Below are 25,853 nucleotides of genomic sequence, written 5' to 3'. Positions count from 1 at the left end.
TTTTTAAGCTCAGCTTTTCAAATCAACGACAAAAGAGCCATTGCCATATGAAAATGAAGTTTAATTAGAGGTCTAGAAGTTGTGTTCATATAGAAAAATAAATATTATTAATTTGTGCTTCGTTATGAAAATATCTGAGGTGCATTATGGCAAAAATAATTAAGAACATATTTGTAATGGGTTTATTTTCAGTGTAAACATCAGGCTTCTTTGAAATCTATTGACAAAAATTGTTTCTAAATGATTTCTCAGAGAATTTTGGGCAGTGTCTTGCATTTATTAGACTTTAAGTATTTTATCAAAATTAACAACATTGTTTAGGACGTTTAAGTTTTCTAAAAATTGTTTCCGCTCAGTTTTACTAAATTCAGTCACAGATTGGCTTATTTTCCGAGGGTGTGCACTTCCAACCTTTCAGCCAATCAGAACAATTTGCCTTTTGAACACACTGAAGACCTGAGACTAAAACTTCATTTAGAGAGGAAGGAATCGTCAGGGTTAGACTAGTGTCTTTTGTTTATTTTTTGGGGACACAATGAGCAAAAGACTGTGTGCTCTGGTTGTTCTCACTATAGCTTGTAAGTATTACATTTATTCAGCATTTTCCTACTTGATAGATAACATATAGAGGAATGTACTTATTCATTGAGTTAAGCATTGTAAAGTTCTGTGATTGGTTTCTTTTATAGGTTTTAATTATTATTTTTTTCTCTTTTTTTTTAGCTCTGACTCAAACTAATGAGGTTCCTCATCAGATCACTTTGAAAGTGGTTGAAGTTGGTGGGAATGTTACTCTGCATTGTCCAAGATCAAACAAGGAAGGAAACTTCATCCACTGGTACAAGCAGCCACTTGGACATATGCTCCAGACAGTTGCTACATCAGTTTTAAACAAACCGAAGCTGAATGAAAAATTTTCCAACAATCGCTTTAATTTTACAGCTCAATACTCTCTTACTATCAAGGATATCATTAAAGAGGATGAAGCTACATATTTCTGTCAAAGTGGAACTGCTTATTTTCAGAGTTTTTCTACAGGGATATACTTGGCCGTACACGGTAAGCTTTGTTATGTTATAACAAACATCTAATTTTAGGTCAGACAAGATTTCCATGTAATAGTCTAACAGTTTTTTGTTTTTTTGTTTTTATTACATTTTAGATTGTAAAAGTCGAACACTGACTCAAGTCAGACAAACTCCAGAAACAATATCAGTCCAGGAGGGGGACAAAGTTAATCTCCACTGTTCTCTTCACTCCAGCAGTAGAGACAACACCAGACATAATCCATCTGATTACAATGTTCACTGGTTCAGAGCTGGATTTGGAGAATCCCATCTGAGTTTTATTTACACCCAGAAGAACAGGAGCAGTAATAGTAGCTGTGTCTCCCAGCTGTCCAAAACTATACAGAACTCCTCAGATACTGGGATATATTACTGTGCTGTGGTCACATGTGGAAAGATCTTGTTTGGAGAAGGAACTAAAGTAGAGATGAGTACGTATAATCAATCATATGCATTTTCAGATAACATCCAAAAAAGTATCTTCACTGCTAAATCCTGAAATTATTAATGGTTTCAATTAATAAACAGTTCAAAATTGAGTGTGATTTAGAAATACCTAATTTCTTTGAAATATTACACAGTAGGTAACATTTTACCATACAGATAGTTCATCTGAAAAGGAAAAGTTGATTATTTAGATTATCTCATGAAGACAACTTACAATGTCATACAATGTCTGACAAAAATTGTTTCCTAGAACATGCTTTTTCTTACATGCCTACCTATTGTAATATTAAAATTTCTTTTCTTGGTTGGAAGTAAAAACAAAATGCTCAGGACAAACAATTCCCCTTTTTACTCTTATGTACTAAAGACTTCACACCTCTCTGATTTGATATATTTATGTCCAACTTAATTTGCTCGACTTAGTTAACTGAACATTAATTATGGACCACTTGATCTCAGAGTGTTTGAAATAATGCAGTATAATTATTACTAATACATACAATATTAAGTCTATTCTTTGTCTTTTTTGCTCCTTCAGGTTCACAATTCAATCCAGCTGTTCTTGTACTTAGTGTGCTGTTGGCGTGCTGTGTGACGCTAATTATTTCTCTTATTGTATACATAAAACTAAAAGTTTATGGACATTTTGAAGGTAGGTTTGTCATATACAGAACTCTTCCAAAAACAAAGGTAGATGAGATTTGGAGTTATTTCTATCAGGGTATTCAAGGTTCATTTAAATTTAAGAATATTCAAATGTATACTATTAGAACTATTTCAAGTGTCTAGTCAGTATAACCTATGTATTAATTTATTATCTCCTATTTTATTAATTTGTGCAATCATTTTGATACAATATAAATTTATATTTGACAGTTACAGCTGAAAGGTTTTTTTTTCACAGTTGTAGCTGATGTGATTTAGCCTGACCTGATTCTTTCCTTGATAAAACCATGATCGGAAATCAACAGCTGCATCAGTGTTAAGTAATTTCAGAATACTGAAATTATTCTGAAGCTTTAGAGAAGGAAAATATTTAAATTTAGAAATCTGATGGTCTTTGTAGCTAAATTTGCAACCTATTTTCCTTGTGGTAGAATTTCAAAGGTTAATACTGTAGTCTACTGTTGAGGGCAGCAAAATCTGACAGCATATGAGCATTTTTAACATTTTGCTAGACAGATTCAGGTTTTAATTATGAACCTTCCTGTTTCATATATATACATGTGTGAGTGTGAGTGCCTGTATGGGTGGATGTATGTCTTTTTTAAAATAAACAAAATAATATAAATTGGAAAACTGAAAGAATGATTTGCTACAGATAAAATTGTACAAAGCCAAAAAGAAAAAAAAGAAAAAAACATTCACTTGTACATTCACAGAACACTACTTTTGCGATAAATTCTGCTGAAAGGCTGATTTTGTACACTTTAGGGAATGTTAGTTTTAATCTTGGCTCATTCTGACAGATATACTTCTGTTGACAGGGGCAAATACAGGCCCGTCTGGACGGCAGAAGACATTGGGAAACAAACAAAGTAACACAGTAAGTCTGGTTGCCACAATGCGTCAAATTTAAAGACAAATACACTTATTTTAAATTTTTAGGAAAATTCAGGCGTTCTACCTAATGGTACTAGGTTGTAATACCATTAGGAAGAATGTTATTACTACAGTGAAGGTTTTGCTGATTAATTTTAATTATAAACTTCATCATGAGCAACTGTGATGGTATTATAAAACAAGACTTTGGATTACTGGAACTACAGGGTGTTGGTTATTGTGCACCTTTGCCATTTTGTACCTTTATTGTTTTATTTGTTTCTTACTTGATGTTTTTATGTATAAAACATTGTTCTCTATCATGTGAATTGTATTGATCAAGAATCAGTAATTTATATAATATACCCATAGTCTACTACTACAACATTTGCATTATTAGTTCAATATGTAACATCTAGGTCATTCACTGATGCTTTAATGTGATATAGACATTACAGACTTTTTCTCATAAAATCAGATGATGGTATTTCAAGTCATCTGGCTCAAACATGAATCAGAACCAAAGTAAATCAGAATGAGTTGCATATTTCAGTTATGGTAAAATTAAATTAAAGTATATGTCTGATTGATACACTGTCGCCATAATTCAACAACATACCTAACCATACAGAAAAAATCCCGTCACCCTATGATGTGACTATGCATTTTGAAATCCTTTAAGTGAAGTAACAAAGTGGAAGCAGGATGGGACAAAATGGCAATACTCTAAATGGGGATATGAATTGGAGAAACTCAAACATGACATTAATAATGTGCTTTATTCCAGTAAGTAATACAAAATAATTATTTGCAGGGCGCTCATGGAGATGAAGCCAATTATGTAGCTCTTAATTTCTCCACAAGGAAGACAAGAGGTGTAAAGAAGAGAACAGAACCACCACCAGAGTGTGTGTACTCAGCTGTAAGAGGAGGTCGTCCCACACTGCATGAAATGTCTTAGAGCAGGACATGTGTGTGTAGAGCTTGGACACAACATGCTTGCATGACTGACAACAAATTAACATTGTGCGTTTGTTGGTTTTTCATCTCTGCAGATTTTATTACTAAAATGTTTTCAACCTAGCTTTTTGCAAACTTTTTCTCATAGAATTGGATGATGGTATAAAAAGTAACTATGTATAAAAATTGTTGACAATCAAGATTTCACATTGTTCAATAATGCACTGTGAAAACATTGCATGTTTCTATCAAAAATAAAGTATTTCCCTGGCAACCTGCCAGATCCTTATTACATTATCCATCCGTCCGTCCATCCATCCATCCATCCATCCATCCATCCATCCATCCATCCATCCATCCATCCAACCTACCAACCCACCCATCAACCAACCCCAAGAGGGCCTCCATGTGAAATTAGATGTCTTTATGATATTTGAGAATGACCTCAGAATTATTCTCTCATTATACTACATGATGTTACCCAGTGACTGACCCTCAGGATTTCTCTGCGTTTAATTGTATGTTTTAACATAAATGGTCCATTTCCTTTGCTCTTCTCGCCCAACTCTGTCATTAAGCGCTTCATTGAGCTGTATATCTGGAAGAACCCTCTAAACACAAAACAAATATACAAACTGAGAAGCTCCTAGCCTCGAAAACCTTTTTTTTTCACTTGCTGCTCAACCCAATTCATCTGCCAACATTCCAAATGCAATAGAAGTTTTCAGGTTCTCTCAAGTCTGAACACAACAATCCCATGATGAATCTTTACCTGAACCTCTTAACCAAAGATTAAACTTTAAATATATATAAAACTTAAAAATTTACCATGTTCCCTTTCAGTGTTCAATGCAGGAATAAATCAATCTTCTTTTCAGTATTAAATTATCTAAATACTACATGCTATCACATTACAATTGAATCAATTCCTTTTTCAGGTTCTTTTAGACAGAAAACCACATTGTGTTGAAAAATTGTCACAATTAAAAACTAAACCTTTACATAAAAACATTATCAGCCACGATATTCAACTGATATTTGAATAAAGAGCATTATAACGCTGATCACTAAGGGATGTTTGAGCAACCCATGTAGGCTGTAACAAAATGTAGACACTGTATTAGAGGGACATAAGAGGGAGTGCACTCTACACTTTTCAGCCAATCACAACAATTTTAACTCTATAGACTTTGGAGATATTGTTAGTAAACCTTCATTTGGGCAGCAAGTTGTCAGTTCTACAAAATGCATTTTGCCACAATGATTAGAAAACTGACTGCTTTGATTCTTCTGACTGCAGCATGTAAGTATACAGCCTTACATAAAATGTTTTAATAAATTAAAGAGTTTCTTTGCACAGTATAGTGTCTCATGGATGGCTAATATTTAACATTCATCTCCCCTTTTAGCTCTGACTCAAACTAATGAGGTTCCTCATCAGATCACTTTGAAAGTGGTTGAAGTTGGTGGGAATGTTACTCTGCATTGTCCAAGATCAAGCAAGGAAGGAAACTTCTTCCAATGGTACAAGCAGCCGCTTGGACATATGCTCCAGACAGTTGCTACATCAGTTCATGGCCAACAGAAACTGACTGAACAATTTCCCAACAATCGCTTTAAATTTACAGCAGGAGATTCTCAATACTCTCTTACTATCAAGGATATCATTAAAGAGGATGAAGCTACATATTTCTGTCAAAGTGGAAAAGCTTATTCCCTGAGTTTTTCTTCAGAGATATACTTGGCCGTACACGGTAAGCTTTGTTATTTTATATCAGACTGATGATTTTGTGTTAGACAAGATTTTCACAGAATAGTCTGACAACCTGTTTATTTTAATTGCACTTTAGATTGTGAAAGTCGAACACTGACTCATGTCAGACAAACTCCAGAAACAACATCAGTCCAGGAGGGGGACAAAGTTAATCTCCACTGTTCTCTTCACTTCAGCAGTAGAGACAACACCAGTCATAATCCATCGGATTACAATTTGTACTGGTTCAGAGCTGGATTTGGAGAATCCCAACTGAGTTTTATTTACACCAAGAAGAACAGGAGCAGTAATAGTAGCTGTGTCTCCCAGCTGTCCAAAACTATACAGAACTCCTCAGATACTGGGATATATTACTGTGCTGTGGTCACATGTGGAAAGATCTTGTTTGGAGAAGGAACTAAAGTAAAGATGAGTACGTATAATCAATCATATGCATTTTGAGGTAGCATCCAAAAAAGTATCTTCACTGCTAAATCCTGAAATTATTAATGGTTTCAATAAATAAACAGTTCAAAATTGAATGTGGTTTAGAAATACAATATTTATTTGAAATAGTACACAGTAGGTAACATTTTACCATACAGATAGTTCATTTGAAAAGGAAAACTTGATTATTTAGATTATCTCATGAAGACAACTGACAACATCATACAATGTCTGACAAAAATTGTTTCCTAGAACATGCTTTTTCTTACATGCCAACCTATTGTAATATTAAAAATTTATTTTCTTGGTTGGAAGTAAAAACAAAATGCTCAGGACAAACAATTCCCCTTTTTACTCTTATGTACTAAAGACTTCACACCTCTCTGATTTGATATATTTATGTCCAACTTAATTTGCTCGACTTAGTTAACTGAACATTAATTATGGACCACTTGATCTCAGAGTGTTTGAAATAACAGTGTAATTATTACTAATACATACAATATTAAGTCTATTCTTTGTCTTTTCTGCTCCTTCAGGTTCACAATTCAATCCAGCTGTTCTTGTACTTAGTGTGCTGTTGGCGTGCTGTGTGACGCTAATTATTTCTCTTATTGTATACATAAAACTAAAAGTTTGTGGACATTTTGAAGGTAGGTTTGTCATGTACAGAACTCTTCCAAAAACAAAGGTAGATGAGATTTTGAGTTATTTCTATCAGGGTATTCAAGGTTTATTTAAATTTAAGCATATTCAAATGTATACTATCAGAACTATTTCAAGTGTCTAGTCAGTATAACATATGCATTAATTTATTATCTCCTATTTCATTAACTTGTCCAATCATTTTGCTACGATATAAATTTTATATTTGACAGTTACAGCTGAAAGTTTTTTTTTTTTCACAGTTGTAGCAGATGTGATTTAGCCTGACCTGATTCTTTCCTTGATAAAACCATGATCGGAAATCAACAGCTGCATTAGTCTTAAGTAATTTCAGAATACTAAAATTATTCTGAAGCTTTAGAGAAGGAAAATATTTAAATTTAGAAATCTGGTGGTCTTTGTAGCTAAATTTGAAACCTATTTTCCTTGTGGTAGAATTTCAAAGTTTAGTACTGTAGTCTACTGTTGAGGACAGCAATGTTTGACAGCATATGAGCATATTTAACATTTTGCTAGATAGATCCAGGTTTTAATTATGAACTGTCCAGTTTCATATATATACGTGTGTGTGGGAGGGTCTGTATGGGTGGACGTATGTCTTTTTTAAAATAAACAAAATAATATAAATTGGAAAACTGAAAGAATGATTTGCTACAGATAAAATTGTACAAAGCCAAAAAGAAAAAAAAGAAAAAAACATTCACTTGTACATTCACAGAACACTACTTTTGCGATAAATTCTGCTGAAAGGCTGATTTTGTACACTTTAGGGAATGTTAGTTTTAATCTTGGCTCATTCTGATAGATTTATTTCTGTTGACATGGCAAATACAGGCCCTTCTGGACGGCAGAAGACATTGGGAAACAAACAAAGTGACACAGTAAGTCTGGTTGCCACAATGCGTCAAATTTAAAGACAAATACACTTATTTTAAATTTTTAGGAAAATTCAGGCGTTCTACCTAATGGTACTAGGTTGTAATATCATTAGGAAGAATGTTATTACTACAGTGAAGGTTTTGCTGATTAATTTTAATTATAAACTTCATCATGAGCAACTGTGATGGTATTATAAAAAAAGACTTTGGATTACTGGAACTACAGGATGTTGGTTATTGTGCACCTTTGCCATTTTGTACCTTTATTGTTTTATTTGTTTCTTACCTGATGTTTTTAGGTATAAAAGATTGTTCTCTATCATGTGAATTGAATTGATCAAGAATCAGTAATTTATATAGTATACCCATGGTCTACTACTACAACATTTGCATTATTTGTTCTATATGCAACATCTAGGTCATTCACTGATGCTTTAATGTGATATAGACATTACAGACTTTTTGTAATGTCTGTAATGTCATTATAAAAAGTAATGACATTACTTTTTGTAATGTCATTACAAAATGACATTACATTTTGTCTGTGATATAGACATTACAGACTTTTTCTAATAAAATCAGATGATGGTATTTCAATTCATCTGGCCCAAACATGGATCAGAACCAAAATAAATCAGAATGAGTTGCATATTTCAGTTATGGTAAAATTAAATTAAAATATATGTCTGATTGATACACTATCACCACAATTCAACATACCTAACCATACAGAAAAAAAAAGTCATTCTATGGTGTGACTATGCATTATGAAATGCTTTATGTGAAGTAACAAAGTGGAAGCAGGATGGGACAAAATGGCAATACTCTAAATGGGGATATGAATTGGAGAAACTCAAACATGACATTAATAATGTGCTTTATTACAGTAAGTAATGCAAAAATAATTATTTGCAGGGTGCTCATGGAGATGAAGCCAATTATGTAGCTCTTAATTTCTCCACAAGGAAGACAAGAGGTGTAAAGAAGAGAACAGAACCACCACCAGAGTGTGTGTACTCAGCTGTAAGAGGAGGTCGTCCCACACTGCATGAAATGTCTTAGAGCAGGACATGTGTGTGTAGAGCTTGGACACAACATGCTTGCATGACTGACAACAAATTAACATTGTGCGTTTGTTGGTTTTTCATCTCTGCAGATTTTATTACTAAAATGTTTTCAACCTAGCTTTTTGCAAACTTTTTCTCATAGAATTGGATGATGGTATAAAAAGTAACTATGTATAGAAATTGTTGACAATCAAGATTTCACATTGTTCAATAATGCACTGTGAAAACATTACATGTTTCTATCAAAAATAAAGTATTTCCCTGGCAACCTGCAAAAACCTTATTACATTATCCGTCCATCCATCCATCCGTCCGTCCATCCGTCCATCCATCCATCCATCCATCCATCCATCCATCCATCCATCCATCCATCCATCCATCCATCCATCCATTCATTCATCCAACCTACCAACCCACCAATCAACCAACCACAGGAGGGCCTCCATGTGAAATTAAATCTCTTTATGATATTTGAGAATGACCTCAGAATTATTCTCTCATTATACTACATGATATTACCCAGTGACTGACCCTCAGGATTTCTCTGCGTTTACTCGTATGTTTTGAGATAAACCCAATGGTCCATTTCCTTTGCTCTTCCTGCCCAACTCTGTCATTAAGCGCTTCATTGAGCTGTATATCTGGAAGAACCCTCTAAACACAAAACAAATACACAAACTGAGAAGCTCCAAGCCTAGAAAACCTTTTTCTTTTTCACTTACTGCTCAACCCGATTTATCTGCCAACATTTCAAATATAATAGAAGTTTTCAAGTTCTCTCAAGTCTGAACCCAACAATCCCATGATGAATCTTTACCTGAACCTCTTTAATCTTTTGTTAAACTTTATATATATATATATATATATATATATATATGTATATATAAAACTTAAAAAATTACCAGGTTCCCCTTCAGTGTTCAATGTAGGGATAAATTAATCTTTTTTCAGTAGTACATTATCTAAATACTAAATGCTATCACGTTACAATTGAATCAATTCATTTTTTAGTTTTTTTTAGACAGAAAACTACATCGTGTTGAGAAATTGTCACAATTAAAAACTAAACCTTCACATGAAAACATTATCAGCTACAATATTCAACTGATATTGGAACAAAAAGCATTATAACGCTGATCAGTAAGGGATGTTTGAGCAACCCATGTAGGCTGTAACAAAATATAGACACTGTATTAGAGGGACATAAGAGGGAGTGCACTCTACACTTTTCAGCCAATCACAACAATTTTCACTCTATAGACTTTGAAGATATTGTGAGTAAACCTTCATTTGGGTAGCAAGTTGTCAGTTCTGCAAAATGCATTTTACCACAATGATTAGAAAACTGACTGCTTTGATTCTTCTGACTGCAGCATGTAAGTATACAGCCTTACATAAAATGTTTTAATAAATTAAAGAGTTTCTTTGTACAGTATAGTCTCTCATGTATAGCTAATATTTAACATTCATCTCCCCTTTTAGCTCTGACTCAAACTAATGAGGTTCCTCATCAGATCACTTTGAAAGTGGTTGAAGTTGGTGGGAATGTTACTCTGCTTTGTCCAGGTTCAAACAAGGAAAGCAACTTCATCCACTGGTACAAGCAGCCGCTTGGACATATGCTCCAGACAGTTGCTACGTCAGTTTATAGCAAACCAAAACTGAGTGAACAATTTCCCAACAATCGCTTTATATTTACAGCAGGAGATTTTCAATACACTCTTACTATCAAGAATGTCATTAAAGAGGATGAAGCTACATATTTCTGTCAAAGTGGAACTGGTTATTTTCAGAGTTTTTCTACAGGGATATACTTGGCCGTACACGGTAAGCTTTGTTACTTTATATCAAACAGATGATTTTGTGTTAGACAAGATTTTCACAGAATAGTCTGACAACCTGTTTATTTTTATTGCACTTTAGATTGTGAAAGTCGAACACTGACTCAAGTCAGACAAACTCCAGGAACATCAGTCCAGGAGGGGGACAAAGTTAATCTCCACTGTTCTCTTAACCCCAGCAGTAGAGACAACACCAGTCATAATCCATCTGATTACAATGTGTACTGGTTCAGAGCTGGATTTGGAGAATCCCATCTAAGTTTTATTTACACCCAGAAGAACAGGAGCAGTAATAGTAGCTGTGTCTCCCAGCTGTCCAAAACTATACAGAACTCCTCAGATACTGGGATATATTACTGTGCTGTGGTCACATGTGGAAAGATCTTGTTTGGAGAAGGAACTAAAGTAGAGATGAGTACGTATAATCAATCATATGCATTTTGAGGTAGCATCCAAAAAAGTATCTTCACTGCTAAATCCTGAAATTATTAATGGTTTCAATTAATAAACAGTTCAAAATTGAATGTGATTTAGAAATACCTAATATTTTTGAAATATTACACAGTAGGTAACATTTTACCATACAGATAGTTCATCTGAAAAGAAAAAGTTGATTATTTAGATTATCTCATGAAGACAACTGACAACGTCATACAATGTCTGACAAAAATTGTTTCCTAGAACATGCTTTTTCTTGCATGCCTACTTATTGTAATATTAAAATTTCTTTTCTTGGTTGGAAGTAAAAACAAAATGCTCAGGACAAACAATTCCCCTTTTTACTCTTATGTACTAAAGACTTCACACCTGTCTGATATGATATATTTATGTCCAACTTAATTTGCTCGACTTAGTTAACTGAACATTAATTATGGACCACTTGATCTCAGAGTGTTTGAAATAACAGTGTAATTATTACTAATACATACAATATTAAGTCTTTTCTTTGTCTTTTCTGCTCCTTCAGGTTCACAATTCAATCCAGCTGTTCTTGTACTTAGTGTGCTGTTGGCGTGCTGTGTGACGCTAATTATTTCTCTTATTGTATACATAAAACTAAAAGTTTGTGGACATTTTGAAGGTAGGTTTGTCATATACAGAACTGTTACAAAAACAAAGGTAGATGAGATTTTGAGTTATTCTATCAGGGTATTCAAGGTTCATTTAAATTTAAGCATATTCAAATGTATACTATTAGAACTATTTCAAGTGCCTAGTCAGTATAACATATGTATTAATTTATTATCTCTTAATTTATTAATTTGTCCAATCATTTTGCTACAATATAAATTTTATATTTGACAGTTACAGCTGAAAGGTTTTTTTTCCCAGTTGTAGCTGATGTGATTTAGCCTGACCTGATTCTCTCCATGATAAAACCATGAAAGGAAATCAACAGCTGCATTAGTCTTAAGTAATTTCAGAATACTGAAATTATTCTGAAGCTTTAGAGAAGGAAAATATTTAAATTTAGAAATCTGATGGTCTTTGCAACTAAATTTGAAACCTATTTTCGTTGTGGTAGAAAATCAAAGGTTAATACTGTAGTCTACTGTTGAGGGCAGCAAAATCTGACAGCATATGAGCATATTTAACATTTTGCTAGATAGATCCAGGTTTTAATTATGAACCTTCCTGTTTCATATATATGCATGTGTGTGTGTGAGTGTGTGTATGGGTGGATGTATGTCTTTTTTAAAATAAACAGAATAATATAAATTGGAAAACTGAAAGAATGATTTGCTACAGATAAAATTGTACAAAGCCAAAAAGAAAAAAAACATTCACTTGTACATTCACAGAACACTACTTTTGCGATAAATTCTGCTGAAAGGCTGATTTTGTACACTTTAGGAAATCTTAGTTTTAATCTTGGCTCATTCTGACAGATTTATTTCTGTTGACATGGGAAATACAGGCCCGTCTGGACGGCAGAAGACACTAGGAAACCAACCAAATGACACAGTAAGTCTGGTTGCCACAATGCGTCAAATTTAAAGACAAATACACTTATTGTAAATTTTTAGGACAATTCAGGCGTTCTACCTAATGGTACCTACTAGGTTGTAATACCATTAGGAAGAATGTTATTACTACGGTGAAGGTTTTGCTGATTAATTTTAATTGTAAACTTCATCATGAGCAACTGTGATGGTATTATAAAACAAGACTTTGAGTTACTGGAACTACAGGGTGTTGGTTATTGTGCACCTTTGCCATTTTGTACCTTTATTGTTTTATTTGTTTCTTACCTGATGTTTTTAGGTATAAAACATTGTTCTCTATCATGTAAATTGAATTGATCAAGAATCAGTAATTTATATAGTATACCCATGGTCTACTACTACAACATTTGCATTATTAGTTCAATATGCAACATCTAGGTCATTCACTGATGCTTTAATGTGATATAGACATTACAGACTTTTTGTAATGTCTGTAATGTCATTACAAAAAGTAATGACATTACTTTTTGTAATGTCATTACAAAATGACATTACATTTTGTAATTACAGACTTTTTCTAATAAAATCAGATGATGGTATTTCAAGTCATCTGGCCCAAACATGGATCATAACCAAAATAAATCAGAATGAATTGCATATTTCAGTTATGGTAAAATTAAATTAAAGTATATGTCTGATTGATACACTATCATCACAATTCAACAACATACCTAACCATACAGAAAAAAAAGGCCACCCTATGGTGTGACTATGCATTTTGAAATGCTTTATGTGAAATAACAAAGTGGAAGCAGGATGGGACAAAATGGCAATACTCTAAATGGGGATATGAATTGGCGAAACTCAAACATGACATTAATAATTTGCTTTATTCCAGTAAGTAATGCAAAATAATTATTTGCAGGGTGCTCATGGAGATGAAGCCAATTATGTAGCTCTTAATTTCTCCACAAGGAAGACAAGAGGTGTAAAGAAGAGAACAGAACCACCACCAGAGTGTGTGTACTCAGCTGTAAGAGGAGGTCGTCCCACACTGCATGAAATGTCTTAGAGCCGGACATGTGTGTGTAGAGCTTGGACACAACATGCTTGCATGACTGACAACAAATTAACATTGTGCGTTTGTTGGTTTTGCCACTCTGCAGATTTTACTACTAAAATGTTTTCAACCTTGCTTTTTGCAAACTTTTTCTCATAGAATTGGATGATGGTATAAAAATTAACTATGTATAAAAATTGTTGACAATCAAGATTTCACATTGTTCAATAATGCACTGTGAAAACATTACATATTTCTATCAAAAATAAAGTATTTCCCTGGCAACCTGCAACATCCTTATTACATTATCCATCCGTCCGTCCATTTGTCCGTCCATCTGTCCATCCATCCATCCATCCAACCGACCAACCTACCAACCCACCCATCAACCAACCCCAGGAGGGCCTCCATGTGAAATTAGATCTCTTTATGATATTTGAGAATGACCTCAGAATTATTCTCTCAATATTTTACATGATGTTACCCAGTGACTGACCCTCAGGATTTCTCTGCGTTTACTCATATGTTTTAAGATAAATCCAATGGCCCTTCTTGCCCAACTCTATCCTTAAGCTCTTCATTGAGCTGTATATCTGGAAGAACCCTCTAAACACAAAACAAATATACAAACTAAGAACCTAATAGCCTAGAAAACCTTTTTTATTTTCACTTGCTGCTCAACCCAATTCATCTGCCAACATTCCAAATGCAATAGAAGTTTTCAAGTTCTCTCAAGTCTGAACACAACAATCCCATAATGAATCTTTACCTGAACCTCTTAACCAAAGATTAAACTTTACATATATATAAAACTTAAAAATGTACCAGGTTCCCTTTCAGTGTTCAATGCAGGAATAAATCAATCTTCTTTTCAGTATTAAATTATCTAAATACTACATGCTATCACATTACAATTGAATCAATTCCTTTTTCAGGTTCTTTTAGACAGGAAACCACATCGTGTTGAAAAATTGTCACAATTAAAAACTAAACCTTCACATAAAAACATTATCAGCTACGATATTCGACTGATATTGGAACAAAAAGCATTATAACGCTGATCAGTAAGGGATGTTTGAGCAACCCATGTAGGCTGTAACAAAATGTAGACACTGTATTAGAGGGAAATAAGAGGGAGTGCACTCTACACTTTTCACCCAATCACAACAATTTTAACTCTATAGACTTTGGAGATATTGTTAGTAAACCTTCATTTGGGTAGCAAGTTGTCAGTTCTGCAAAATGCATTTTACCACAATGATTAGAAAACTGACTGCTTTGATTCTTCTGACTGCAGCATGTAAGTATACAGCCTTACATAAAATGTTTTAATAAATTAAAGAGTTTCTTTGCATAGTATAGTGTCTCATGTATGGCGAATATTTAACATTCATCTCCCCTTTTAGCTCTGACTCAAACTAATGAGGTTCCTCATCAGATCACTTTGAAAGTGGTTGAAGTTGGTGGGAATGTTACTCTGCATTGTCCAAGATCAAGCAAGGAAGGCAACTTCTTCCAATGGTACAAGCAGCCGCTTGGACATATGCTCCAGACAGTTGCTACATCAGTTCATGGCCAACAGAAACTGACTGAACAATTTCCCAACAATCGCTTTAAATTTACAGCAGGAGATTCTCAATACTCTCTTACTATCAAGGATATCATTAAAGAGGATGAAGCTACATATTTCTGTCAAAGTGGAAGAGCTTATTCCCTGAGTTTTTCTTCAGAGATATACTTGGCCGTACATGGTAAGCTTTGTTTTGTTTTAACAAACATTTAATTTTAGGTCAGACAAAATTTCCATGTAATAGTCTAACAGTTTTTTTGTTTTTTGTTTCTATTACATTTTAGATTGTGAAAGTCGAACACTGACTCATGTCAGACAATCTCCAGGAACATCAGTCCAGGAGGGGGACAAAGTTAATCTCCACTGTTCTCTTCACTTCAGCAGTAGAGACAACACCAGTCATAATCCATCTGATTACATTGTGTACTGGTTCAGAGCTGGATTTGGAGAATCCTATCTGAGTTTTATTTACACCCAGAAGAACAGGAGTAGTAATAGTAGCTGTGTCTCCCAGCTGTCCAAAACTATACAGAACTCCTCAGATACTGGGATATATTACTGTGCTGTGGTCACATGTGGGAAGATCTTGTTTGGAGAAGGAACTAAAGTAGAGACAGGTATGTATGATAAATTAGAGGTACTTTGAAACACTAGCTGGGTTTTTTATCCTACAGTTTCATTCTGTACTAGATATCAGGTTGGGCTGAAGACTGAGACAACTGTCAATGTTCGAACCAAGATAAACTAATATTAAATTTGTTTGTTGTTTGTTTTGTTTTTTGGTGTTTTTTTAGCTTTTGAAATGATATGCTTTTTTATACAAAATTTCATCATCACTTTAAATTCTATGATGTGCAGTACCAACATCTGTTTGACATTATAACTTCAAGATCGTTCTGTACATTTCCTTACTTAGAGTTGATAAATTTGCCCTTTTCCTTATGTACTTTCTTGGGGAAAAAAGTAGAATCATACATCATTTCTTTTTAGATTTTTATAGATCAATAGTTAGCATAATCTTAGTAATAAAATCAGTTTATTTGACCAAATATGTATTAATTAACAATTCCTTATGCAAGTAGATTTGCTTGTCAGAAACACATTTAATAATTGAATTGAAGCTTAACAAATAACATCTGATATGTATTTATTTATTTAGTAATGTATTTATTTATCTCTTTTGCAAGGTAAACCTTTGGAACCTCTTCTAATTGTCTTGGGTTTGCTGTTGGGTCTTTGTGTGATTGTGATTTCAATTCTTATATTCTCCAGAGATTAAAGGTAAGATTATACTTTTGTTTCTAAACTCTTATAGTTTATTACAAAACCGTTTGCTGGTAGAATATCACAAAACACCTGCTCAATTCTTTGAAAATTAGCAAAAAAAAATAAAAATAATTAAAAATTAAGGAACAGTTGAGTATGCATCAATTTAGAATATTTCTACTTTTCTGCCTTTTACTAATTTGATCAACTGACACGGCATGTAGTTACAAGCATGTTGATGCTCAAGTGTATGAATTTGCTTACACAATACTTGCAGTTCTTATTTTCTATATTTTGAAAACTCACATTAAGCCATATGAAATACATCCCATATTATTTTGTCTCCAGTTCTGATATTTCTTGAAACAATTTTTTTTAGGATCCAAACAGGAATCTGCTTACTAAGTTTTTCTGCACTGCAAGAAGGAAGAAATGGGGGATTATCGTCTATCAACTGACTTTACCTTTTGAGAAGAGAATATCTGTTCTTCTAAGTGTATAAAATACCCAAAACATTTCTTGTAAGCTTTCTTTGCGTTCAGCTTTGTGAAGAAGACAACAGAAACTTTCTGCCCTAAATTTTGCAAGATGTTGTTTTTAGACATGAGACTGACTCTCCACTGTATAATTTTTATTTCTATAATCTTACCTAGTAATGTAAATTTCTTTTCATAGAATTATCTTTGTCTATTTTCTTCTGAATTATTACATTATTTTTAACAAGCAAAAGGGGGTGAAAAAGCATTTATGTGAAGTTTTTTTAAATTTTTATATAATATTATACATGCTGTTTATACACTGTGATTAAATATTTGTTCATGCTACTTTCATGTTGCATTGGTGGAATTGATGTAATACTTATTAAAATGGGGTACATATTAGGTACATCTCTAGTAGCAGCAGTTCCAGCTTGTCAATTTCTTAATCCACAATACGAACAGTGGTTCAAAGATGGTATACACATTATGAAGCATTTTTAAACTACAAAATATGTAAAGCCTTTCACACCAAAAAAGGTTGTGATTCCTAATTGACATGAAATTAACAAATATCTCTGCAACCAGTTCCACGTAAATATTTGTTACTCCATAAAAGCAACAAAAAATGTCTCATTAGCTAGTTTTACACATTCCTTCACATATTATTAGGACCTTGTTATATACACTGTGCACATTAAAAGTAAGGTAATAGACTTTAGTGCTATGGTGTGTAAATGAAAATGTATCCTGGAACAACCATCTTGTGGTTAGTATAAAGCACAGCCTTCTGCTGTGCTTTATGTCTACTGGATCATCTTGTCCTTTAAACCCAATATGTTAAAGATAGACTGAGTGCACCCTGTTGGTCAAACAATTTATGAACATCTGTTTTTCCTTTCCTTGTAAAGCGTCTTTGAGTGTTGTAAAATGGCTATATAAGTTAGATTTATTATTATTATTATTATTATTATTATTATTATTATTATTATTATTATTATTATTATTATTATTATTATTATTATTATTATTATTATTATTAAATTAGTCAAAGAATGTACATTGCTCCCCAAAAGCTTTTCTGTAATGTTTGATTTATGTAATTTGCTTACGGTTGATTGGTTTATTGTTGTGTTGTTTCTATCTTGTCACAATGTCCTTGAGTGTTCTGAAATATGCTTTAAATAAAATGTATCATTATGGTTATTGTTATTATTATTATTACTTGCCTTTGACATCCAACATTAAAGAAGAGAGTCTGTGACGAATGCAGTTTTTATTTTCTGTAGGAGCCATTTATCCTTTGTTGTGTTTATCGCCACCAGGGGGCGTATTTCATTTTGAGTTCTGTGTGTCTAATGGGGGATGGGTTATTTAAGGTCTACCATGATTGTGTTCAGGTGTTGTTGATAGGAAGGGGCAACAGTTTTCTACTGTGCTTGGTTGATGGTTGATGTTTCAATTTATGTGAACTGCAATGGAAATAGCAAACCAACGGACATTGTTCAAATAATAAATGACTTTATTATAAGTCAAACAAAAGCTCGGCATCCTGATTATTAATTGAGCACACGTAAGACCAACGCCTTCAAGAGTCAACAACCAGTAGCCTAAAATATAGGATTTTAGCCACTACATTTTTCATTTTTGACATTCAGGTTTGCATTTGTTTCTCCTCAACAATTTCTAGCACCATCAAATACCTTGAAAATTACACACGCAAAAAACACATTAGAAGAAAAAAAAAATCACAATGCTCAATAAAAACTCTTACCTATTATGATACCATACAGCTCCTCCACTGTACTGTTCCACTGTAGCTTGGTTTATCTGGAGATTAAATTATGTCACCCTGTTTTTTCTCAAAGCTGCACCATCACTCCTCCGTACTGCAGAAGTAAAACTGACTGAATTAGCACCTTCATTTATTTACATTTGACCAACATCTGCTCCTTTCCAGAGGGTGAAACTTATAAAGGATGCAGATGTTTTAAAGCTCTCGCTTCTGTGAATATGGTAAGGTTTTTTTTTTTGTTTTTTTTTAAAGAAAACAGTATTTTTCATATGATTAAAATTAAATCGGATGTAATAACATGACCCCGGCACTGACTGAATAATTTCACCAAAGTGAATAGATACTTTAGGACAAGTGTGTGGTTGAGCAGTGAAGGTGTGCTCAGTATGGGGGAAAACAATGTTGCTAGCTAATCTACTTTGTTGCTATAGTTAGCAACTTTTCAGTCCCCATTAACAACTTTTTAATGTTTTTTTTCACTATTTTATTTTCAGAAAAAAGAAATTAGTGACTTTACTCTGTTAATTAAGACTTGTGAAAGCACCAATTGCTCTGTATCAACTGACTTGAGTGAGCAGAAAGTGCTGGTTTGAGCCCCTGCAGCACCCACCACTTTCTAAGCACTGTAGTCAGTCTCACAGTTGTTCTGCAGTATACACCGCCTGCAGTCAGAGAACTATTCCACTCTGTATCCACATTACAAATGAATCATGCATATGCTATGATTGAAAAACACTACTGATCATCAAAATACACGTTGTGTTAGATGATGTGATACTCAATGTTCTAAAGTAGTGGGATCACAAAAATACTGAATAAGAGTACCCCAAAATGGAGCCTTGAGGAACCTCATGTCATATTTGCCTTGATTTGTGTTCTGGTTTATCTAATATGATCTGAACTAGTTTTAACACAGTGCCAACCAATATCAGAATGTTATCATCAAATACTGTATATAATGTAAATGCAGGAATTGGAAAAAGATAAGCTCTACTTAAGAGAAGCTGATTGTCATCATTGTCCGATCGCGTGTGAAGTTTATTTTTCACAAAATGGCCACCAGTTTTGTTAATTTGATCAACTGTGAGCAACATTCCTCCAGACTCCCTCCAGATGCTGTGAAGGCAACAAGTGGAACAAAAGATTAGCTGTATTGGAAGTTTACTTCTTTAGAAAAGAATCAACTTTGTTGCCCCGTTTTACATGTGAGTCACATTCTCCTTTTAAAAATCAATGCCAAAACAACCTCCACCATTATTTATATATATATATATATATATATATATATATATATATATATATATATATATATATATATATATATATATATATATATATATATATATATATATATATATATATATATATATATATATATATATATATATATGTGTGTGTGTGTGTGTGTGTGTGTATGAGAAATGTATTTTCAGTGTGCCTTTATTTGTCTTTCTGTTTTATATCAAAATTAAGACTTTCATATTTTCTGAAAAATTTTTCACCTCTGTTTACTTAATTCAATCATAGATTGGCTTATTTTTAAAGGGAGTGCACTTCTACTTTTTTAGCCAATCAGAACTATTTGCTCTTTGAACACATTGAAGATCATAAGGCTAAACCTTCATTCAGTGAGGAAGGAATCAGTTGTGTTAGACTGGTGTTTTTTTTGTATGTATGTTTTTGTTTTTTTTTTCATTTTTCAAAATGGCCAAAATAGTATCTGCTCTGGTTTTTCTCGCTATGGCTTGTAAGTACCACCTTTATTCAATATGTTCACATTTATTAGATCACAAATATAGAGGAGTTTCTTTTCAGTTCAGCTAAGCTTTGCAAAGTAATGCAATGGACTTTATTTAACATTTTTAATCATTTAAAATTTTTTTTTTCAGCCCTGAGTCAGACTAATGAAATTCCTCATCAGACCCTTTTGGAACTGGTTGAAGTTGGTGGGAATGTTACTCTGCATTGTCCAGTTCCAAAGACGGGGCGCACCCACTTCTATTGGTACAAGCAGCCACTTGGACATATGCTCCAGACAGTTGCTTCAGGAAGCTTGACTAAACAAAAACTGAGTGAACAGTTTAACAACAGTCGCTTTAATTTAACAGCGGAGGATTCTCAGTACTCTCTTACTATCAAGAATATCAGTAAAGAGGATGAAGCAACATATTTCTGTCAAAGTGGGACTGCATATGTAAAGCATTTTGCTGCAGGGATCTACTTGGTTGTAAACGGTAAGCTCTGTTGTTATTCAAAGAGATCAAAGATTTTCATATAATAGTCTTTATTAACAATCTGTTTATTTTTACTGCATCCTAGATCATGAATGTCGAACACTGACTCATGTCAGACAAACTCCAGAGACAACATCAGTCCAGGAGGGGGACACAGTTAATCTCCACTGTTCTCTTCTCTCCAAGACGTCTGTAAACTCTGGTCAATGTCCAGCTAAAAACAATGTGTACTGGTTCAGAGTCGGATTCGGAGCCTCCCATTCAAGCTTTATTTACACTAACAAAAACAGCAGTGATGCTCAGCAGAGGAGCTGTGTCTACCGACTGTCAAAAACTATACAGAACTCCTCAGATAGTGGAAAATATTACTGTGCTGTGGTCACATGTGGGAAGATCTTGTTTGGAGAAGGAACTAAAGTGGAAACATGTAAGTCAAATAAATTCTATTTATTTTTTTAAATTACTGTTTTTATAGTAAGAATACATAACTTGTATGTTATGTACAAATTATTGATAAACAGCTAAAAGTTATGTTATGAAAATGATAAATTTATTTGAATTAAATACAACATTTTGGTGTTTACAATTAATTTAGTTCACCTGAATAATAACCTGACCTTTTTTTATTGAATTGTTTTTTTCTCAATCATGTTTCTGCTGGGTCAAAATAGAATAGCGTTGTTTGTTTTAAATCAAAAACCAAATACCTGGGATAAAAACACACTTTTATTTATTTTTTTTACTCAATTCATAATTTCTCACTTAACCGATATGGTGTACTTGTAAGCTTGACTTGTGCAACGTGATCATTAGATATGAACCTTTTTATCTCAGTGTTTGCAGTAACTCGCTGTAATTATTACTAATACATACACGACTAAAACTAACTTTTCTGTTCCTTCAGGTTCTCGTCTCAGTTCATCTGTTCTTGTACTTAGTGTGCTGTTGGCGTGCTGCGTGACTCTAATTGTTGCTCTTATTGTCTACATAAAACGATCAGTTGTTGGACATTGTGAAGGTAGGTTTGACATAAACTGTAGAACTGTTCCAAAGTTAAAGGTACATGAGATCATGAATTGTTTTTTGTTTAAATTCAAACATATAAAAGTGCATGTTACTACATCTATTTCAAGTTTTTACTCAGCACTCTATGATAAATTATGCATGAATTTCTTCTCTCCTATTAATATTTTTGATACAATGCAAACACTCAGTTATATGAGAACAATGTCTTTTTCCTTTAAGAAACGCAACTGTAGGGCGTGCTGTGGTGGCGTAGGGGATAGCGTGATCCATATTTGGAGGCCTTTAGTCCTCGATGCAGCCGTCGCGGGTTTGATTCCTGGACCTGGCCAACATTTGCCGCATGTCTTCCCCTCCCTTTCCTATCAGCCTACTGTCATATAAGGGACACTAGAGCCCACAAAAGACCCCTGGTGGGGGAAAAAAAAAAAAAAAAAGAAACGCAATTGTAGTGGATCAGGTTTAGCATGAGTTTCTAATTCTCTCTCTAAAAAAAAGTAGGAAATCAGTGGCTACTTAGTATGAAGTGTGCAGAATATTTGTAAAGGTTTAGAGAAGGGAAATATTTGAATTTACAAGTATGATAAACTTAGGACCTGAATTTGCAACTGAAAATGAACTACTATTTATTTGTAGTTTGGGGTTCTCAGATTGGGGTTCAGTACTGCAATCTATTAACAGCACATGCACATCTATTGCACATCATTTGGCTAAAGTTACCAATAAATTCTCCTGGGTTTTATAAATTATGATCCTTCCTGTTTCCTGGCAAAAGATGGATTTTACACCATATTTGTTGCATCTAAAAACCAGTTGTACATTTTGATTTAGAAAATTAATTCTTCCTTTGGTGCACATTTATATATTGCTTATATGCCAAGGTTCATATGTTCCTCTGCACTTGTAAATATAGATCTAGCAACCCCTTCACAATGTGGTTTTCAGAAGTCATTCATAGCGCATGTTGAGATCTAGTTTTGGCATTCAGCAATCTAAGCTAGCGACTACTAGAGCAGTCCAAAATAGCTTCAGCTGAATTTTGTACTTACATATAGGCTACATATATAAGAAAGGACAATAATAGTTTTATCTATATCTATATATCTGTCTCTTTGTTTGTCCAGAAAGACAAGGATAGATGGTTAAAGAAGAATGGTAACTACATGTAGATCTTAGGAAGTATTCCTCTATTTTGCTTGTTATGGTGTAGTTCATGTGTTGTTTTTAAATAGAGAAATATGTAAAAAAAACTATTGTTGCAGCTAAAATCATGCAAATATACATATAATATACATATAGAAAACCACCATTCATTTAGTTTATTTCAAAAGTAGAATATATATATAGATATATATAGATATATAGATATATATATAGATATATATATATATATATAGATATATATATATATATATATATATGGCAGGATAGCTCAATAGATAAGTCAGCGGTTTTTCACCCGGTCGACCCGGGTACGAATCCAGGTCGAAACCGGAAAAAGGGCGCTATCCTGTCTGGGTCCTTAGGCAAGATCCTTCAAGCTACAGCCTACCTCATAACATGAGAGACACAAAGAAGCAAGGAAACATGCCGGCTCAGAGGTCGCCCGGCCAAACAAGGTCTGCGTCAGGTGCTGGGGAACCAGAGCACCTTGACGATAAATGGGCTACTGGAACAACGAGGCGGACAACGAAGCGGAAATGGGCAAGAGGTGAAAACTTGGATCTGTTGGAATGCTACTACTCATGCTGCGTGACTCTAATTGTTGCTCTTATTGTCTACATAAAACGATCAGTTGTTGGACATTGTGAAGGTAGGTTTGACATAAACTGTAGAACTGTTCCAAAGTTAAAAGTACATGAGATCATGAATTGTTTTTTGTTTAAATTCAAAGACTGCAAAGACTGAGGGAGGAATGGTTACTTCGACATCCCCAGTCCACACTAAGTGCTAAACAGCTAGTAGCTCAGTGTTCCAACATCCGCAAACGGCAGCTGCTATCACAGCTTGAGATTGACGAAGCACAACACAAACGCTACGGCGAAGAGGAGGAACCTGGATGTCAGAGAGGGCGGGGCTTAACTACAAGCCCCCGCCCAGAGAGGGAGTATGCAGCCACAATGACGGAAACAGAGCTGAACGAGGCTGCAACGGACCTGAGAAATAGAATCATAACAGGAATGACAGACAGACCTCCTCGGCGCCAATTACAACGGCTGAGTGAAATTGAGAATGTGAAGCAGATGAAAGAGTCTCAGGTATGAAAAACTGGACAGACAAGATCCATGCCTACTGGCGCACAATCCTGATCCAGAAGGATCCAACAAAGATAAGCAAACACATGGATCAATACATGAGCACAGAAGGGCATCGGAGTAAATAGCAGAGGAGCCAAACACCAACTCCTTGTAGACCACACAGTTGCCAGAGACTGCAAAACCCGACACACCAACCTGAACTCACACACTTGATCATCGAATGCTTAGAGATGTACAACATCAACAGGACCAAACTCAATGGAATTGAGTCAGAAACTTCGGATGGTTACAAAGAGAGGGAAGGTCATCCGCACAGAAGGGATCTCACTCCCAGAAGGAACAATAGCAGATATAGAGGAAGGTTACAAATACAAGCAAATGGCAACCTTGATGAGATCACAAGAAAAAGAAAAGGCCACAATCCAGCACCCTGAGACTCTACACGAACCGCAAAGACATCCAAGACGAGACATCCAAGATCCATAGATACATCAGGGACAAAGCCTCAACAGACAATGTGCTCAGTGAATGTCTCAAAAAACAATGGGGAAGAAGCTGAGGTGCCGGAGGAACCATCATGGGAGGACAAGCCCCTGCATGGGATGTACCACCGGCAAATAACCGAAGTGGCTGACATCAGAAAGTCCTACCAATGGCTGGAAAAAGCACAGAGGCCCTCATCATGGCCGCCCAGGAACAGGGCCTAAACACCAGAGCAATTGAGGCCCACATCTACCACACCAGACAAGACCCAAGGTGTAGGTTGTGCAAGGAGGCCCCTGAGACAGTCCAACACATAACAGCAGGGTGCAAGGTACTGGCAGGGAAAGGGCCTGGAAGGTGAAGACCACAGTGGTGCCTGTGGTCATCGGGACCCTCGGGGCAGTCACCCCCAAACTGGAACAGTGGCTACAACAGATCCCAGGAGCAACATCAGACATCTCAGTCCAGAAATGTGCAGTCCTGCGCAGAACCCTCAAGCTCCCAGGCCTAACCCAGGCCTCTGGTAGAGGACCTGAGCTAAGAGGAAGAAGAATCACCACCCGCGTGAGAAGGGAATTTTTTATATATAGTATAGTATTAAAAGCAGTACTCTTCTCTTATAAAAATAGAATTCTGATTTTGCAATAAATACTAAAATAGCAGTTTAGTAATAAAAGGGTGATTTTACACATGTTTAAGTTTTAATTTCAGCTCTTTCTGACAGCTTTACTTTTTGTTGACAGGGGCAGATACAGGCCCATCTGGACAATGCAAGTCATCGAGGAACCAGGCAACAGACACAGTAAGTCTCTTATTGCCACATTGCATCAAATTTAAAAAAGAATACACTTATTGTCATTTTTCCAGATTCATCTGAATTCTGACATCCCTGTCTGGTACAGCTGACTTGTCAAATTTACAGCTTTGATAAAATTTTTAACATTTTCTTCATATGAATGAAGGTATATGTTACTGATTAATTTTAATTGTCAACTATATGGTGAGCTAGTCAGATGGGATTATATTAAAAAAATTAATTATTAAAAGTACAAAAAAATTGGTTTGCACACATTT

At 34.5% G+C, this 25,853-nt stretch overlaps 5 protein-coding genes across 5 annotated transcripts; all 5 read left to right on the top strand.

Annotated features, from left to right (window-relative positions):
- The first annotated feature begins 535 nt into the window (after window positions 1-535).
- On the top strand, window positions 536-3,093 carry LOC122837452. The gene is made up of 5 exons (XM_044127806.1): window positions 536-578; window positions 724-1,059; window positions 1,163-1,498; window positions 2,053-2,166; window positions 3,002-3,093. The coding sequence occupies exons 1-5, from the start codon at window positions 536-538 to the stop codon at window positions 3,091-3,093; spliced, it is 921 nt and encodes a 306-aa protein (XP_043983741.1).
- Window positions 3,094-4,729: 1,636 nt separating this feature from the next.
- On the top strand, window positions 4,730-7,130 carry LOC122837451. The gene is made up of 5 exons (XM_044127805.1): window positions 4,730-5,319; window positions 5,426-5,770; window positions 5,867-6,202; window positions 6,756-6,907; window positions 7,125-7,130. The coding sequence occupies exons 1-5, from the start codon at window positions 5,262-5,264 to the stop codon at window positions 7,128-7,130; spliced, it is 897 nt and encodes a 298-aa protein (XP_043983740.1). The 5' UTR covers window positions 4,730-5,261.
- Window positions 7,131-10,160: 3,030 nt separating this feature from the next.
- LOC122837450 lies at window positions 10,161-13,965 on the top strand. The gene is made up of 6 exons (XM_044127804.1): window positions 10,161-10,203; window positions 10,310-10,366; window positions 10,751-11,083; window positions 11,636-11,749; window positions 12,587-12,633; window positions 13,540-13,965. The coding sequence occupies exons 1-6, from the start codon at window positions 10,161-10,163 to the stop codon at window positions 13,684-13,686; spliced, it is 741 nt and encodes a 246-aa protein (XP_043983739.1). The 3' UTR covers window positions 13,687-13,965.
- A 966-nt stretch (window positions 13,966-14,931) lies between these two features.
- Window positions 14,932-17,882, top strand: LOC122837448. The gene is made up of 5 exons (XM_044127803.1): window positions 14,932-14,974; window positions 15,081-15,425; window positions 15,529-15,861; window positions 16,432-16,525; window positions 16,890-17,882. The coding sequence occupies exons 1-4, from the start codon at window positions 14,932-14,934 to the stop codon at window positions 16,521-16,523; spliced, it is 813 nt and encodes a 270-aa protein (XP_043983738.1). The 3' UTR covers window positions 16,524-16,525; window positions 16,890-17,882.
- Window positions 17,883-20,521: 2,639 nt separating this feature from the next.
- Window positions 20,522-24,302, top strand: LOC122837447. The gene is made up of 6 exons (XM_044127802.1): window positions 20,522-20,528; window positions 20,671-21,015; window positions 21,101-21,467; window positions 21,939-22,033; window positions 22,261-22,270; window positions 23,933-24,302. Exons 1-6 carry the CDS (start codon window positions 20,522-20,524, stop codon window positions 24,300-24,302), a joined length of 1,194 nt encoding a protein of 397 aa, XP_043983737.1.
- The last annotated feature ends 1,551 nt before the right edge of the window (window positions 24,303-25,853 follow it).

This window comes from Gambusia affinis, linkage group LG09, assembly GCF_019740435.1.
Source record: "Gambusia affinis linkage group LG09, SWU_Gaff_1.0, whole genome shotgun sequence".
In the NCBI taxonomy this organism is placed as follows: domain Eukaryota; kingdom Metazoa; phylum Chordata; class Actinopteri; order Cyprinodontiformes; family Poeciliidae; genus Gambusia; species Gambusia affinis.
The sequence above is the reverse complement of the archived record's forward strand: the minus strand, read 5'-3'. Positions and strand labels throughout refer to the sequence as shown.

What these genes read in the sequence shown, in the direction of transcription:
- LOC122837452 (XM_044127806.1), top strand. Translation starts at nt 536, where the DNA reads ATGAGCAAAAGACTGTGTGCTCTGGTTGTTCTCACTATAGCTT. An exon ending in GGTTGTTCTCACTATAGCTT is followed by an intron (nt 579 to 723) that starts GTAAGTATTACA and finishes CTTTTTTTTTAG; the next exon opens with CTCTGACTCAAACTAATGAG. An exon ending in GATATACTTGGCCGTACACG is followed by an intron (nt 1,060 to 1,162) that starts GTAAGCTTTGTT and finishes ATTACATTTTAG; the next exon opens with ATTGTAAAAGTCGAACACTG.
- LOC122837451 (XM_044127805.1), top strand. Translation starts at nt 5,262, where the DNA reads ATGCATTTTGCCACAATGATTAGAAAACTGACTGCTTTGATTCTTCTG. An exon ending in GATTCTTCTGACTGCAGCAT is followed by an intron (nt 5,320 to 5,425) that starts GTAAGTATACAG and finishes CTCCCCTTTTAG; the next exon opens with CTCTGACTCAAACTAATGAG. An exon ending in GATATACTTGGCCGTACACG is followed by an intron (nt 5,771 to 5,866) that starts GTAAGCTTTGTT and finishes ATTGCACTTTAG; the next exon opens with ATTGTGAAAGTCGAACACTG.
- LOC122837450 (XM_044127804.1), top strand. Translation starts at nt 10,161, where the DNA reads ATGATTAGAAAACTGACTGCTTTGATTCTTCTGACTGCAGCAT. An exon ending in GATTCTTCTGACTGCAGCAT is followed by an intron (nt 10,204 to 10,309) that starts GTAAGTATACAG and finishes CTCCCCTTTTAG; the next exon opens with CTCTGACTCAAACTAATGAG. An exon ending in GAAACCAACCAAATGACACA is followed by an intron (nt 12,634 to 13,539) that starts GTAAGTCTGGTT and finishes AATTATTTGCAG; the next exon opens with GGTGCTCATGGAGATGAAGC.
- LOC122837448 (XM_044127803.1), top strand. Translation starts at nt 14,932, where the DNA reads ATGATTAGAAAACTGACTGCTTTGATTCTTCTGACTGCAGCAT. An exon ending in GATATACTTGGCCGTACATG is followed by an intron (nt 15,426 to 15,528) that starts GTAAGCTTTGTT and finishes ATTACATTTTAG; the next exon opens with ATTGTGAAAGTCGAACACTG. An exon ending in AGGAACTAAAGTAGAGACAG is followed by an intron (nt 15,862 to 16,431) that starts GTATGTATGATA and finishes CTCTTTTGCAAG; the next exon opens with GTAAACCTTTGGAACCTCTT.
- LOC122837447 (XM_044127802.1), top strand. An exon ending in GATCTACTTGGTTGTAAACG is followed by an intron (nt 21,016 to 21,100) that starts GTAAGCTCTGTT and finishes ACTGCATCCTAG; the next exon opens with ATCATGAATGTCGAACACTG. An exon ending in TCAAATAAATTCTATTTATT is followed by an intron (nt 21,468 to 21,938) that starts TTTTTAAATTAC and finishes TCTCAGTTCATC; the next exon opens with TGTTCTTGTACTTAGTGTGC.